Source organism: Peromyscus californicus, unplaced genomic scaffold (assembly GCF_007827085.1).
Source record: "Peromyscus californicus insignis strain IS unplaced genomic scaffold, ASM782708v3 Scaffold_4__1_contigs__length_199733344, whole genome shotgun sequence".
Classification (NCBI taxonomy): Eukaryota; Metazoa; Chordata; class Mammalia; order Rodentia; family Cricetidae; genus Peromyscus; species Peromyscus californicus.
The window spans coordinates 75125703-75142569 of record NW_026294562.1 but is presented as its reverse complement, the minus strand read 5'-3'; the positions used below and the strand labels follow the sequence as shown (position 1 = coordinate 75142569).

General features: G+C 48.0%; 1 protein-coding gene across 1 annotated transcript; it reads left to right on the top strand.

Annotated features, from left to right (window-relative positions):
• Positions 1-10828: 10828 nt before the first annotated feature.
• On the top strand, positions 10829-16699 carry Slc5a2 (solute carrier family 5 member 2). The gene is made up of 14 exons (XM_052711979.1): positions 10829-10948; positions 11459-11530; positions 11607-11711; positions 12456-12620; positions 12951-13056; positions 13577-13657; positions 13806-14035; positions 14375-14510; positions 14747-14854; positions 14988-15138; positions 15256-15424; positions 15504-15719; positions 16253-16382; positions 16465-16699. Exons 1-14 carry the CDS (start codon positions 10829-10831, stop codon positions 16686-16688), a joined length of 2013 nt encoding a protein of 670 aa, XP_052567939.1. The 3' UTR covers positions 16689-16699.
• The last annotated feature ends 168 nt before the right edge of the window (positions 16700-16867 follow it).

The window sequence follows — 16867 nt, the reverse complement described above, 5'->3', positions numbered from 1 at the left end:
CACACACACACACACACACACACACACACACACACACACACACACACACACACACAAACACAAGAACAATAACTGGACACCAAATTCCAAAGCAATGGCAACAGAGTGAAAGGTATGGTAGTTCATGACTGTAATCTTAGCCCAAGGGAGGCAAATTCAAAACCAGTCTGGTTGTAGCCAGGCCAGTCTGGAACTTTGGCTACCATATAAAACCTAGTATCAAAGGCAGGGTCGGGCGGGTTGGGGAGAAGACCCAAGTTCAATTCCTAGCACCCACAACTGTCTGTAACTTCAGTTTCAGGGAATCCAGCACCCTCTTCTGCCCTCCAAAGGCACCAGGTGCACACATGGTACACAGAATGCATGTTGGCAAAACACCCATACATACAAAACACCAAGTTTTAGAAAGGGTTGGAGAAGCAGCTCCGTGGTTAAGAGTTGCTGCTGCACATGGAGAGGATGGGTACTCAGTCCCCAGCACCCACATGGTGGCTCACAACCGGGTGTAACCAGTTCCAAGGGGGCTCCTGCACGCATGTGGTGTGCATACATACATCCAGGCACACCCCCCCCCCCACACACACACATAAAATTAAATATTAAAAACAATTTAAAAGTTCTCATCTGGAAAGAACACCCAGCTGTAAAGTACTGTACAGGCAGTGGTGGAACCAGGCAAGGGCAGAAAGACAGAGTCTGGGCCGTCTTTCTCTCCCCACCCCCCAGCTCCCACCCTGTAGTCTTGAAATAAGTGCTTGATTTGTCCTCTCTCTCTCTCTCTCTCTCTCTCTCTCTCTCTCTCTCTCTGCTTAGTCTGGGTCCCAGATTTTATGCCCCCAACTCCTTTGTTGCTGTTGCTGTTGTTTGGTTTTTCGAGACAGGTTTCTCTGTGTAGCCCTGGTTGTCAAGGAACTCACTCCATGGAACAGGCTGACCTCGAACTCAGAGGTCTGCCTGGGATTAAAGGCATGTGCCACCATGCCCGGCTTCACCCAACTCATTTTAAAGGAATCTCAGAGGTCATATCAAAGGCAAGAAGTTCCTTTAACTATTTTAGGGGGTCATCAAATCAGGTAAAACTAGGTCCTTGCCTGCACCACAGAAGAGGATTTCAGGATAAACTAGTTTGTAAATCAGAGTTATTATTTATTTAAAAGAAATTTTTAATGTAAGTCTTAATCACAGGGTCAAGAGAGAGGCTCTGGGGAAGAAAGGAAGGCAGGCTTCAAACTATAGGTGTGGGCCCCTCAAAGACGGACAAGTTGGGCCCAGCGTCCTAGTGGTGAGGATATATAGGATTTTGAGTGCTAATGAGTTCCTAAGGCACCCTCTACTTCTCTCTTTCTATTCCCCTTTTTGGTAATTAAGGTTATTCATTTGAACAAAGTGGCAGGCTACAGAATGAAAAAAGATCTTTACTAATTACACATTCAACAAAAGGTCGATATCTAAAATATAAAAAGAACTAAAAATCCTTTGATGTTAAGAAAAGAAATAACCTAATTAAAAATGGGCTACAGAACTAAACAGAGTTCTCAAAAGATGAATCATAAATGACTGATAAATGTTTAAAGAAATGTCCAACATCCTTAATCATCAGGAAAGTGTAATTCAGAACTACTTTGAACAGTTCTTGGGAGGCAGAGACAGGCAGATCTCTGAGTTTGAGGCCAACCTGGTCTACAGAGCAAGTTCCAGGACAGCCAGGGATACATAGAGAAACTCTGTCTCAAAAAACAAAAAAGAACAAACAAAAAACCAAAACCACTTTGAGATGTCATCTTCAGTTAGAATACTTCAGTCAGAATGTTCAAGATCAACAAAACAAATGACAGCTCATGCTGGTGAGGATGTGGGATACAGGGAACACTTATCCATTGCTAATGGGAGTGTAAACTCATATACCACTTTGGAAATCAGTGTACAGGTTCCTCAGGAATCTGGGAATTGATCTACCTCAAGATCCAGCTGCATCACTCTTGGGCATATACCAAAGGACTCTACTTCCTACTACAGAGACATTTGCTCACCCATGTTCATTCAAATTGCTGATCTATTCATAATAGCCAGAAATTGGAAACAACATAGATGTCTATCAACCGATGAATGGATATAGAAAATGTGATACATTTACACAATGGAATATCATTCAGCTGTTAAAAAAACATGAAAATCACAGGTAAATGGATGGAGCTAGAAAAAAAAATCATCCCGAGGAAGGTAACTCAGACCCCAAAAGACAAATACGGTATGTATTCTCCATATTTGTGGATGTTAGCTCGTAAGCCTTTAGAGACATGCTACAATTCATATAAACCACAGAGATTGGGTATAGAGTAAGAGACTCGGAGGGGAGAGGAAGACCTCCCAAGAAAGGGGAAATAGAATATATAGTTATGGAGAGACAGGAGGAGGATGAACAGGAAGATTCAATGAAGAAGGGGAGAAAAGGAGGGGGTAAGAGAGGGAATGTGAGAAGGGACAACTAATCCTCAGGGCTGTTGGAGAGGTCATATGGAAACCTGCTACTGTAGAGGCTTCCCAAAATACACACATATATAAAAGGAATCTAAATGGAGTCACCAAATAATGGTGGAGACAATGCTTCAGCTGGACATCTTATACCGCCAAGGGAAGCATCCAGCGCCAGGAGTGGGTTATATCTAATTGAATCATTGGCCAAAAGAGCCCCATGGAAACTCCCAAACATCTCAGGCTGTTACCAAGGATACTGGTTGCTCTCCACAAACTGATGGCAAGGCCCTATTGCTGAAGGGAGCACTCATATGTCTCATCCAACATGGAGCAGTCAAACTGGTACCTAATTAGAGCCTTCATCCCTACTCACTAGTGTTCATGGTACTGGAAGATACTCTCCATGCTACCAGAGAAGAAAGGTAAACACCGACCTAGCTACAAGCCCTTCAATATATAATATGGTGGCCTGCCTGCGTGACACGCTGGTACAATAGCGGCACTTTGAGGGAGGAACCAACCACCATCTGATTGGATTTAAGGCCCACTCTGTGAGATGGAACCCATGCCTTATGCTGCTCAGATGGCCAAGAACCTGAGACTAAATAGGCCATAGACCTGGGGAAAAGCAAAACACTATGTTCTGCTAGGAATGTGGCAATAAAGTGACTCCTAATGACATTCTCCTGTACCCATAGATCAGTGTCTCTCTCATCCGGCTATCATCAGAGAAGCTTCTTCCTGCAGTAGATGGAAACTAATACAGAGACTCATGACTGGACAATATGCAGAGAGTGAAAGAGTTTGGAACGTTCAGTTCTTTTTTAAAAAAATTTATTTATTATGTATACCATGTTCTGCCTGTATGTATGTCTGTAGGTCAGAAGAGGGCACTATAGATGGCTGTGAGCCACCATGTGGTTGCTGGGAATTGAACTCAGGTCCTCTGGAAGAGCAGCCAGTGCTCTTAACCTCTGAGCCATCTCTCCAGCCCCCACATTCAGTTCTTTTTTTTTTTTTTTTTTTTTTTTTTTTTTGGTTTTTCGAGACAGGGTTTCTCTGTGTAGCTTTGCGCCTTTCCTGGTACTCGCTTTGGAGACCAGGCTGGCCTCGAACTCACAGAGATCCGCCTGCCTCTGCCTCCCGAGTGCTGGGATTAAAGGCGTGCGCCACCACCGCCCGGCCCCCACATTCAGTTCTTAATGGCATGTCTTCATCAAATTCCTCCCCCTCAGAGCTCAGGGAACTATGCAGAAGAGAAGGCAAATATATTACAAGAGCCAGAGGGGATGAAAGGCATCAAGACAACAGTATCTCCAGACACAGCAGGACTGACTCAAATATGAACTCACAGAGACTGCGGCAACGTGCACAGGGCCTGCACAGGTCCAAGCTGAATGGAGTCCCGGTGCTGAGGAGAAATGGACAGGAGCTCCCATCCTTAACCAAGAGGCTATCTTCAACTGATAGCCACTTGCAAAGGAAAAATTCATTTTCTCCAGTGGAATTTCACTGGGTATACAAATCGTACTTAAAATTCCCACGCTTAGCTGTGGATGGCCAACATAAAATGAACTCAATGGTATTTCTGGATTGTCTCATATTGCTTTGTTTGGGCTTTTTTTTTTTAAACCTTCTGGTCTTTTGTTTGCATACCATGACTTCCTATTTTGTGCTTTTATGTTTGTGTGTCTGTGTCTGTCTGTCTCTGTGTGTATGTCTCTCGTACTTTTTCTTTGTTTTGTTTTATTCTGGTTTGTTTGTTTGATTTGCCTGTTTTCTAAAGAGAGAGAGAGAGAAAGAAAGAGACTTGGAGATGGACAAGTGGGGAGGAGGGGAGGATCTGGAAGGAGACGAGGGAGGGGAAACTGATCAGAATATATTGTATGAAAAAATTAGTTTAAATTGAAAAAAGATTATTGGGTGGCTTTGGAGGTACCATGTGGGTGCTTGGAATTGAACCTGGATCTTCTGCAAGAGAAGCCAGTGCTCTTAACTACTTCTCCAGCCCCCTTGTTAGAATTCTTGATTCTCAGATGGTGAGAGGCATTAACCATTTTCCTGGGTGAGGTCCTCCTTTGCCTTATGATCTAAGTATTCAGCAGGTTGAGGGGTATGTGCATGTGTGTGTTTGAGTGCACCTGCGTGTATTTATGAAATTTTCACCCCACTGAGAGACAGGGATTGGTGAATAAATACCCCAGTTTCCTAGTCCATCGATGATCCATTCTGAGGTGATTCTGTATAGTATTTCAACCCCCTAGCTAATGGTCTATTCTGAGGCTCAGTCTATACAGCTAATGGTCCATTCTGAGGTGTTTTCTGTGTAGCATCTCAGTCCCCTAGTCAATGGTCCATTCTGAGGTGCATTTTGTACAGTATCTAAGACCCCTAGGGGCTGGCTTCCAGCTTCTCGTAGGTTCTGCCCATTCAACAGTGCCTCACTTTCTGGCCTTTCTCCTTTGTCTGACTTCCTCTACTCCTTCACAGTCCTTACTAGAATCATGTGTCCAATGAAGTTTGGTTGGCTTCCACATCTGTGGCTTCTACATCACACTCCCTCCTCTAAGGCTTATTCTCAGACAAGAAACTCAGGGAGCAGTGGAGAGTCTAGGTGACTTGGAAGGGACTTTTTGTGACTTTAAAGATGGGCCATGTGTATAAGGGCAGGGCACCCAGCATGTCTGCTTCATGGCATGGTGTGAATTCAACCAGCCTTTGAACAAAATCATTTGAGGAAAGAAAACCGCCTTTGTACTGGGCATATGCAGACCTTTTCTGGTCATTATTATTATTTTTTTTAACAATGTAGTATAACAACTGTTTTCATAGCATTTACATCATTTAGATCTTACATCATAAGAAATCTTGAGATACCATAATATCTGGGCATGTGTGGGACTTGAGCATCCTTAGATCTTCACTTCTGTAGAGGATTCTGGAACCAAGACTTTACAGGTCCTGAGGAATGAGTATACTTTAATGATCAAATGAATTCTAGGCTTAGATGGTGGTGACCTGTGCCATTGTCTGGTGGAATCATGACAGCGACTTCAGCTGGGTCCTCGGTGACACGTCCTGCTCCCGTTCTTATGTCTTCAGGGACGATATGCCTCTGCTCATCTTAAGGTCTGTGTTTCACAGCACTAGGCCCTCCTTAAACACAGGCCATCATGTGTATTCAAAATATCTTTCTATGCTTCCCATTTCAAGGATGCTTGCAACTGCCCTAATCAGACTAGTCCTCCTGACTCAGGATGCCCCTTTCTGACTTCCAGTCTGATCAATTCTAGAAGGCAGAAGTGCGGATATTTATTGTCCCTTCCTGTATTCAGCCTGGGCCACCAAGAACCAATCACATCTGCTCTTGAGGAGTCTTTAATCTGCTGTTGAGAGAGAGCAGAACCTAGACATGGACCACAAGAATATCCAGAACGATATCAGAAAAGTCAAAGAAACACCCCTCCCCCCATCCCACCTCTCCCTCCAGGGCTCAGAATCAAAGCCAGGGCATAGGCACATGCTGGGCAAGCGCTCTACCACAGTATCATTTACTTTTGTGCCACAGAGACCGAAATACCTGACAAGGACTTAAAAGGAGAGAGAGTGTATCTTGGCTCACAGTTTCACAGGGTTTATCTGTTGTGCTTGAGAAGTCATGGCAGACCAGCTCAGTGCACTACGGTAGAGGCTCTTCACGTCATGGTGGACCAGTGAGCAGAACAAGCAGGAACCAGGAACTGAGTATTATCTTCAAAAGCCTCTAGGCTTCCAAAATAATGTCACTCTCTTGGGCTCAGACATTCAAAACATGAGACTGTGAGAGACATTTCATATTTGCACCATAACAACCACCAAGTTACATGCCCAGCCCTTTGGGTTTTTGAGACCAGATCTCATTATGTTGTCCAAGCTGGCCTTGAACTTAGGATCCACATGAACCTACCTACTGGGTGTTGTGATTATAGATGTACACCAGCTGAGAAGTCTTTGTCAAAGAGGTGTCACAGACTAGGTACTGAAGGCTGAGGAGAACTGGTCATTTGGGAGGCAGGGAACTCTGTAATGAGTCTTTCTCTGTTCTGCCAGCTCCCAAATAATGACATGGTGACTTCTTATTAATTATGAAAGCTTGGCCTATAGCTTAGACTTGTTCCTAACTAGCTCTTACAACTTAAATTAACTCATTTATATTAATCTATGTTCTATCACGTAGCATTACCTCCCTTCCATCTTGAACATCCTGTTTTCTTTCCACATCTCCTGGCATCTCCCACATGCCTAGTTTCCTCCTCTTCTTTCTTTCTTTCCCCGGAAATCCCATCTATCTCTCCTGCCTAGCTATTGGAGTTCAACTCTTTATTTAAAAAACCCACAAAAGTATATCTCCACACAGTGTACAAATATCCCACAACAGAGCTCCTCTAAGTAGAAGACACAACATATGCAAAGACTTGAGGGATATGAAAATTTCCAGCAACTCATTGGTACAGGAAGGGACTTTCCGAACAGGACCCTGATAGCACAGGCATTGAGACCAACAATTACTGAATGGGACCTCATGAAGCTAAAAAGTTTCGGTATAGCGAAGGACACCATCATTCAAGCAAAGAGGCAGCCTACAGAGTGAGAAAAAATCTTTACCGATTACACGTCTGACAGAGGATTAGTATCTGGAATATACATAGAATTAAAAAATCTGAACATCAAAAAAAGTAATCCAGTTTTAAAATGGGGCATAGAAGTAAGTAGAGAGTTATCTAAATGAAACACAAATGACTGAGAAAAAATTTTCAGTAAAAACAATGGCAGCTCATGCTGGCAAGGATTCTGGGAAAGGAGACACTTATGCATTGCGGGAGCACAAACTGGTACAGCCACCATGGCAATCAGTATGCGGGTTCTTTAAAAAGCCGAAAATCAGTCTACCATAGGTTCAACTATTCCTCTCTTGGGCACATACCCAAAGGACTTTACATCCTACTACAGAGACACTTGCTCATCCATGTTCACTCCAGCTCTATTCATAATAGCCAGAAATGAGAAAGAGCCTAGATGTCCATCCGCTGACCGAAGGATAATGAAAATGAAGCCCATCTGTACGAAGGAATATTATTCAGCTGTTAAGAAAAATGAAATCTGAAGGTAACTGGACTGAGCTAGAAACAATAATTCTGAGTGAGATAGTCCACACCCAGAAAGACAAACATCACAAGTTTTCTCTTATATGTGGTTGTTAGCTTTTAAACTTCAGATATTTTTGTTTCGCTCATAATATCCACAGAGGTTAGGTAGCCACTAAGTGGCCAAGGAGGAGAGGGAATTTTCCAAGGCAGGGGAAATAGAATATAGTGTTTGTTACAGAAGGACAAAGAGAAAATTAGCATTGGAAGATTAAGTGGGGACACGGGGTAGAGGAGGCATATGAGTAGGGGCAGCTGACACTAAAGGGCTTTTGGAAAGCTGTATGGGTCATCAAAGGAGCTTCCTCATGCTGTAGACGGGAACTAATACAGGAGCCCACATCTGGGCAATGTGCAGAGAGGGAGAGAGAGAGAGAGAGACAGAGAGAGAGAGACAGAGAGACAGAGAGACAGAGAGACAGAGACAGAGAGACAGAGAGACAGAGACAGAGAGACAGAGAGACAGAAAAAGAGAGAGACAGAGAGAGAGAGAGAGACAGAGAGACAGGGACCTTGGAGCATTCAGCCCTAAATGGGATGTCTGCACCAAATCCCTCCTCTCGGGGCTCAGAGAACTTTGCACAAGAGGAGGTGGGAAGAGTGTAAGAGTCAGAGGGGATGAAAGGCACCACGGAAACAAGACCTTCTAGACACAACAGGACTGACGTACGTGTGGACTCAGAGACTGGCAGCGTGCACGGGCCTGCCCAGAGGAAGTGCACATGAGCCTCCATCCCTACCTCAGAAGCTAGCTCCAGCTGATATCCATTTGCAAAGGAAAAATTAGTTTCTCCAATGGAGTCTCAGGGGGTATACAAACCACACTTAAGGGTAGGCCCTATGCCCAACAGTAGACGGCCAACACAAACACAAACTCAATGGTATTTTGGGAGGTATTTTTGTCTGTCTCATAATGCTTAGTCTGGGATTTTTTTTCCTTACAGGTCTTTTGCTTATATGTTATGGTTTCTGATTTTGTGTTTTTATGGGATTTTTATTTGTGCAAATACGTGTGTATCTGCATCTGTATGTGTTTCTTGTGCTTTTTCTCCGGCTCTTTTTTTTCTTTTCGTTTTGTCCTATTCTGTTTGTTTTTATTTTATTTTTTAGACGACTGTTTTCTAATGAAAACGAAAGGGTGTGGATTTGAGTGGGTGGAGAGGTGGGGGAGGATCTGGGAGGAATTGGGGGAAGGGAAACTGTAATCAGAATATATAATATGGAAAAATCTATTTTCAATTAAAAAAAAAGAAATAAAAGAAGAGCCGTATGGAGACCTACTACTGTAGAAGCTTCCCAAAATACATACATACATTCATGGAATTTCAACAGGGTTGTCATATAATAAGGGAGACATCATATGCTACTGGACATCATATGCTACTGAACAAAATCCCAGTACCAGGAATGGGTTACCATCTGATAAAGTTGTTGGCCACAAAGGTCCGATGGAATCCCAAACATTACAGGCTGCTGCCGAGGCTACTGGTTACTCTTTATAACCGATGGTAAGACTCTTTTGCTGAAGGCAGTGCTTATTTACGTCAGGGAACATGGGGAAGCCTCACCCCTACTGACTAGCGTCCATAGTGCTGGAAAGTCCTATATACACTGTCAGAGGAGAAAGTGATCCTCCCTCTCTGCCAGCTGCAAACCCTGCAGCTTACGACAGAGGCCTGCTCAGAAGATACACCTGGTGGTGCACACATATAATGGGAGTAACTAACCACTTTTTAGTTTTAATTAAGGCCCACTCCATGAGATGGAGCTAAAGCTAACCGACACTGCTAAAGTGGCCAAGAACCTGAAACTAGACAGAGCATGGGCCCTAGGGGACAGCCTACTACGATTAGTCTGCTAAACGCACGCAGCTATAAAATGACTCCTAATGACACATTGCTGGATCCATTGCTCAGTGCATCACTGAGACCTCATCAGACAAGCTTCTTTTTGTAGGACATGGTAAGTTAACACAGAGATCCACAGCTGGACATGCAGAGAGTGAGAGACTTTGGGGGGCACTCTGCCTTAAATGGGATGTTTGTATCACGCCCTTCCCCTCAGGGCTCAGGGATCTGTAGAGAAGAGGGGATGGAAAGATTGTAAGAGCCAGAGATGGAGGCTGACTCCAAGGAAGCAGAGTTCCCCAGACACAACAGGGCCGATGTGTGTCTGAACTCACAGACTGTGACAGCATGTGGAAGACCTACACAAGTTCAGCCAGACACAATCTGAGCACAGACGAGGGGAAGTGGGCACAACGTCCTAACCAAGAAACCATTTGCAATTGATAGCTACTGAGAGAGGGAAATCAGTGTTCTCAACGGAGAGACACTGGGTGCATTAACTACACCCCAGGGCAGGCCACGTGCTCAGGAGTAGCTTGTCAACACAAAACAGCCTCCGTGTTTCCTTTTTCTGTTTTGTTTTAGTTTTGTGCTTTTCTTTTTCTTTCTTTCTTTCTTTCTTTCTTCCTTTCTTTCTTTCTCTCTCCTTCCTTCCTTCCTTCCTTCCTTTGACATTGAAAAAGAATATGAAGTTGATTGGGGAGGGGAGGGAATCTGTGAAGAGTTGAGGAAGGGAAATGAGTATGTCCAAAGCATATGGTATGAAAAAGTTTTAAAATAAAAATTTAAAAATTCCCAGGATAGATAAAAAAGAAACTAGAAAGGATTTGGGTTGAGAAGGGCAGGGGAGCAGAGAAGGCAACGTGATTTCATTCTAGGTTTTGTTTTGTATGGCCAATGTCAGGCCTGGGCAGTCAGCCTGAGGAGCATGTACTTCCTACTGACGGTCATGGGGAGTCATGGAGGATTTCTGGCAGAGGAGTAACATTGCCAGCATTGGATTAGAACCTAGAGGCTGCCTAAACCAGGCTCCCTGCATTGAAGCTAGAAGTGTATTTTCAGAGACTACAGGAAGTGACTTTGCCTGGAACACTGGGTATAGGATGGAGCCTAAACCCAGGAAGGCATGTTCCTGAACTCAGAAGGGTGCAGCGCCCCAGGACCAGCCTTCGGCCTTAATAGAACCTGATTCAGCTAAATAAAGCTGGAGAGGGAGGTTGAGACCCGGGGGAACTTGTCGGCTCAGTGCTCCTGAGGTAACCATTAATCCTTCCCCTGGGAGAATCCAGGGACTAGCCCTTTGAGGGGCAGATGCTGGAGAGAATGGAGGGACGCATAAAGGAAGGCTCTGAACTTGGGGAGCAGAGGGTCCTGATTGACAATCCTGCTGACATTGTGGTCATTGCTGCGTATTTCCTGCTGGTCATTGGTGTTGGCTTGTGGGTGAGAAGTTGAGGGGGGGTTGATAGGGAATTGCTTCTGGGGCTTGAGAGTGAAGATTTAGGGAGACTGAGAGAGAGGTGGGAGAAGGGTACTTGGATAGTTGAGGGAGAAACCTAGGCCCAGTAGGCAAGCAAATCTTTAACTCTTTGTCTTCATATGTTCTGGACTGTGCAAAAGGGGGTAAGGGTATCAGTGGGTTTTCATTCAGCTAAGCATTCTAAATGAGGTCTCCGTTTCCCTGTCTGCATTATGGCTGCAGCCCATATCTGAAGCCACCAGGTAAGTCAGGCTGGAAGCCAGCCATATTTAGGCTCCGGCAGTTGCACTAGGATTAGGGCCTGGGTTGTTTTGGGAGTCTGGGAGGAGGTTGGGGGTCAGGGGACAGACAATCTGGGGAGTCTAGTGCTGGTTAATCTTCAGCCTGAAACAAGGCCGAGGAATGTGTTGAGGAAGCTAATGAAGTCCAAAGCTGTGCCCCAATCCCAGTTACCCCCCACTTCTGTTTCCCAGTCTATGTTCAGAACCAACAGAGGCACCGTTGGTGGCTACTTCCTGGCAGGACGAAACATGGTGTGGTGGCCGGTGAGAGGGGCTGGGCCATGGGATGGGAGGGACCCTAGAGGAGCAGCCTAGCTCACCCTCATTTCTGGCCACCCAGGTTGGAGCCTCTCTGTTCGCCAGCAACATTGGCAGCGGTCATTTTGTGGGCCTGGCGGGGACCGGTGCGGCGAGCGGCTTGGCTGTGGCTGGATTTGAGTGGAATGTGAGGTCTTCTTTTCTATAATAACCCACCCCAGTGGCAACTCCTGGGAAGACCACACCGTGGGGAGGTTCCTGGTGTGGGGATCTGAATGAGTTGGAAAAGCCCAGTTGCGGGGTGAGGTTGGGCTGGGAGCAAGGATCACATGCTAGCTTGCAGGCAGTACAGTACAGGTAGGTCCGGCTCCTGACTTTCTGTATACGCCAGCATCAGTCCTGGTAGGCCTTGACCTATGTACTCCACTCTGAAGTGGGGCAGGTCCCGATGTTCTTTGGGACTGAGGTCTCTGAGCATCTCGAGACTGAATTGAAGTCTTTTGCGAAAACAAGGAGGCCAAGCCCTGGGCCTGGGCCCATCTCGGAGGGTTGGAGAGATGACAGTTTGAGCCTTCCTGGAGGAGATCTCTGAACTGAGCCTTTGAGGATAAAATTCTTGGGTGGGTGGAGGAGGGGAGGAGCCCGGCAGATGCTGAGTCAATCTGGAGAGCCAGTGCACACAGGTTTATTTGCTAGAGAGGTAGGGAGGGGCCGTAAAGACCTCCTTGGGGGAGACTGGTCGGAGGTGATGGCCTGTACGTGCAAAACGGGCTCTGGTTAAGGTGCCAGGAAGAGGTCAAGATTCAGTCCTCTTCCTGTTCAGGGCCCAGGCTCTCCCGTTGTTGTCCTCTGGGTCCTGGTGTGAGGACTAGTACAGGTCTGCTTAAGATGCGAAGACAGAAGCCCCCTGGGCTGTCCCTTGTTCCCACAGGCGCTCTTTGTGGTGCTCCTGCTCGGCTGGCTCTTCGTGCCTGTGTATCTGACCGCCGGTGTGATTACGATGCCTCAGTACCTGCGCAAGCGCTTCGGCGGACGCCGCATTCGCCTCTACCTGTCGGTGCTCTCACTTTTTCTGTACATCTTCACCAAGATCTCGGTGCGCATGTGCGGTGGGCAGTAGAGCTAGAAAGGCAGAACCACCCAATGAGGATCTTCAGAGAGCTCTGGAGGGGGCGGGACCAAGGAGAAATGCAAGAATCATGGCGGGGGCGGTGGGGCGGGGGGGGGGGGGGGGCGGGGGGGGGCTGAGAAGAGCAGGTCTGAAAAGCTGTGGGCACAGTGGTTAGGACCCGGGAAGACTAGGTCCTTGAAAACTGAGTGGACTTTTGAGGTGTGGCCACATAGGATGGATGGATGGTTTCGGGGGCAGGAGGTGGACCTGCATCACTGCCTTTGCCTCTGATCTATGCTTGTTCTCTCCTGAAAGGTGGACATGTTCTCCGGGGCGGTATTCATACAGCAGGCCCTGGGCTGGAACATTTACGCTTCCGTCATTGCACTCTTGGGCATCACCATGATTTATACTGTGACAGGTGGCTGACTGCATGGGGCTGGCGATGGAGGGTGGGGGGGCGGGGAGCTTGGGGCTGGTGATAGAGTTGGTTTGGAGATGATTTGGAAGCTCCTGCCCTTCTTGGATGGCGAAGAGTTGACTTTGTCAGGGTTCATGATCTTTGCCTAAATCTAGTGCAGTTCCCAGGATCGCAGATCACACAGAGAATTGGGTAGAGCGGTGCCAGAGCGGGCTTGGAGGCCTGCTGCAGGATAGGATGCAACCAAGGGCTGGGCCTTAGAGGAATCACCTCCGCCATCCATATTACCCAGTCAAGAAAATAGGCCAAGAAGTGTATTGTGGCAGTCTTGCACCGCATGGATTCCCGGCCAAGAAGGCATCGGTGGACTCTAAAACCCAACTCTGCTTCCTGGTGCCCCAGTGCACAAACCTAGCATCATTTTTATAACGTTTATTCTCTAGAATGGGTACTTCTCAAAAAACACGGGTGCTAGGGTCCAGCAGCTGTGCGGTCCTCCACTGACTCAGGGTCGTTGCAGGAGGGCTGGCAGCACTGATGTACACAGACACTGTGCAGACATTTGTCATTCTCGCCGGGGCCTTCATCCTCACTGGTTACGGTACGGGGTTTACCCAACGTGGGCATTGGATCTGTGCTGTCACAGAGCTTTTAACCTAGGGGTCGGAATCTTGCTTGTCTCTGCCGTGTGGGTCCTAAGGAGGGCCCTAACACTTGGGCCAGATCCCCTGACAGCCTTGCCCGCACAGCTTTCCATGAAGTGGGCGGGTACTCGGGGCTCTTCGACAAATACCTGGGAGCGGTGACTTCCCTGACGGTGTCCGAGGATCCCGCTATTGGCAACATCTCCAGCACCTGCTATCAACCGAGGCCTGACTCCTATCACTTACTGCGTGACCCGGTGACAGGGGACCTGCCGTGGCCTGCACTGCTCCTGGGACTTACCATTGTCTCAGGCTGGTATTGGTGCAGCGACCAGGTGAGGTCAAGGTTTGGAGTGGTGTGTGTGTGCACACCTGGGACGGAACTTTAAATGCCCTGTGCTGGTTGACAGGTGGGCCTGACACCACCCTTTGGAGTTAGGTTGAAGGCAGGGCCTGAGCTGATGGAATCAAGCCAGGGTGGATCTAGAAGTCAGAATCCACTGGCAGGATCTGAGGATGGAAATGTAGTAGGGGGCTCCGTAGAGCTAGAGGTTGAATATGAACTTGAGTAGGGGTGAAGGCTAGTATTAAGAGGCCATGAAGAGTGGAGGCAAGGCCTGTGGGGGTGAGGTAGAGATGGCCCATATAGCTGAGCACCCCCGCCCCCATCACAGGTAATAGTGCAGCGCTGCCTGGCTGGAAAGAACTTGACTCACATCAAAGCTGGATGCATCTTGTGTGGCTACCTGAAGCTGATGCCCATGTTCCTTATGGTCATGCCAGGCATGATCAGCCGCATTCTTTACCCAGGTAATGTCTGCGTCACACCAGACTCAATAGTACTGTGCCCCAACCAGCACCCCTACCTTCTTGTGCAAGGACTCAAGTGCCCGTCTCTTATACTATCCTAAGACTTGGGAAGCTGGTATCTCAGTCCTGCATGCCACCAGGAACACCATCTCTAGGATCCCCAGTCCACACCAGGCTTCAGAGATCCTCCTTTCCCGATTAGTCTTTCCTAGCCACCCGTGGCTTCTTCCTTGCAGATGAAGTTGCATGTGTGGTACCTGAGGTGTGTAAGCAAGTGTGTGGCACTGAGGTGGGCTGCTCTAACATCGCCTACCCACAGCTTGTTGTGAAGCTCATGCCCAATGGTGAGAGCTGGCAGTGGGTTGCCTTTGGCCAAGCCTGCGGAGACTGCCTATGGGAGGAGGGTCACCTCTTGCCAATCCTTCACCACTTTGAACACACTAATGGCCTTGGCCTGACAGCTCTTGTTGGCCACAGGTCTGCGTGGACTCATGCTAGCAGTCATGCTGGCTGCCCTCATGTCCTCTCTAGCATCAATCTTTAACAGTAGTAGCACACTTTTCACTATGGATATCTACACCCGCCTGCGGCCTCGTGCAGGTGATAGGGAGCTGCTGATAGTTGGAAGGTATGGCCTGGGTCCCATCCCCTGCTCCATAAATGAACCTGGGGTGTGGGCACGGAACACCAGCAGGGTAATTGGGAAGGTGGGTCCTTGGTAAAATCCGATTGTCTCCAACCATAGGCTCTGGGTGGTCTTCATTGTGGCAGTATCAGTGGCTTGGCTCCCTGTGGTGCAGGCGGCACAGGGTGGGCAGCTCTTCGACTATATCCAGTCTATCTCCAGCTACCTGGCCCCTCCAGTGTCTGCCGTCTTTGTGCTAGCACTCTTTGTGCCCCGAGTTAACGAGAAGGTGAGGAGGGCATGCATGTCGTGGGAACTCTGGGTGAGGCTGGGGCATCTTGAGGAGGCTAACGCTGTTTCTCCTGCAGGGTGCTTTCTGGGGACTAGTCGGGGGCCTGCTGATGGGCCTAGCACGGCTCATACCTGAGTTCTTCTTTGGCTCGGGTAGCTGCGTGCGACCCTCAGCATGCCCAGCGCTCCTCTGCCGGGTCCACTACCTCTATTTTGCCATCGTGCTCTTCATCTGCTCTGGCCTCCTCACACTTGTGATCTCCCTGTGCACTGCACCCATCCCACAGAAGCATGTAAGTGCTGGCCTGCAGGGGGCTGGGAGACCAAACATGAACTGTCCGGGATGGAAGAACCATCTTCACCCTTTAGCCAGTTTGCTTCAAGGAATGAATGCCACAGAGAAAGACTCAAGATTTCATACCGAGGCTTGGTAGGAGAAGGCTGGGACTTCAGTATCAAGTTTTATTTCCAGGGCAAGCACATTTACTTAAGTGACATTTGGGGGAAGCAGAACAAATGACAATGGGAACACACTGTGACCAGAACTTTAAGACCAGTCTGCAGAACTACAACTCTGGGTGTAGACACAAAATTTGGGGCGAAACATGGAACTGGGCAGGACCACTGTCTTTACTACTCAGATGAAGAGCTTGAGGTGCAGTGTGAAGGCAAAGGCCAGCCTGGAAAGAGGAGTCTTGAGTGAGCTGAGCCTAGGCAAGTGTGCAGGCCAGGCCGGGGGCTAGGGAGGCAGTGATAAAGTTGGTATGCCAGGATGGACCTGGGCGGAGAGCAAAGCTCCACCGGTCCCTTCCCCCTGACTTCCCAGCTCCACCGCCTGGTTTTCAGTCTCCGGCACAGCAAGGAGGAACGAGAGGACCTAGATGCTGATGAGTTAGAAAGCCCAAACCCGGCCCCTGTGCAGAATGGGTACCAGGAACATGCAGTGGTGATTGAAGGTAAGGCCCGCCCCAGCAAGTGTCGTGGGGCTAGGAGAGCTGCCTCCCCTCACACTAACTGCATACACCCCACTTCTTCCAGAGGTCCAGCCCCCAGCACCCAGCCTGCTCCGCCAGTGCCTGCTCTGGTTCTGTGGAATGAGCCGGAGTGGGTCAGGGGGTCCTCCACCCACTAGTGAGGAGGTGGCTGCAACAACCAGGCGGCTAGAGGACATCAGTGAGGACCCTGGCTGGGCCCGTGTGGTCAACCTCAATGCTCTGCTCATGATGACCGTGGCTGTGTTCCTCTGGGGCTTTTATGCCTAAAGTCAAACATGTTCCGTACCATGAGCCTGAGCCTCAGAGAAAGTGAGGGTAGGGACCTTGTAGTGGGTCTCAGAAGAGGAAAAGGGGCACGAATGTGGTGGGAAGGAACTGGTTCCTTTCCTTTTTGCCTGGGGTCCAGTCTTTGATTGGTTGTCACTTCCCACAAGGTGGTGGCCAAT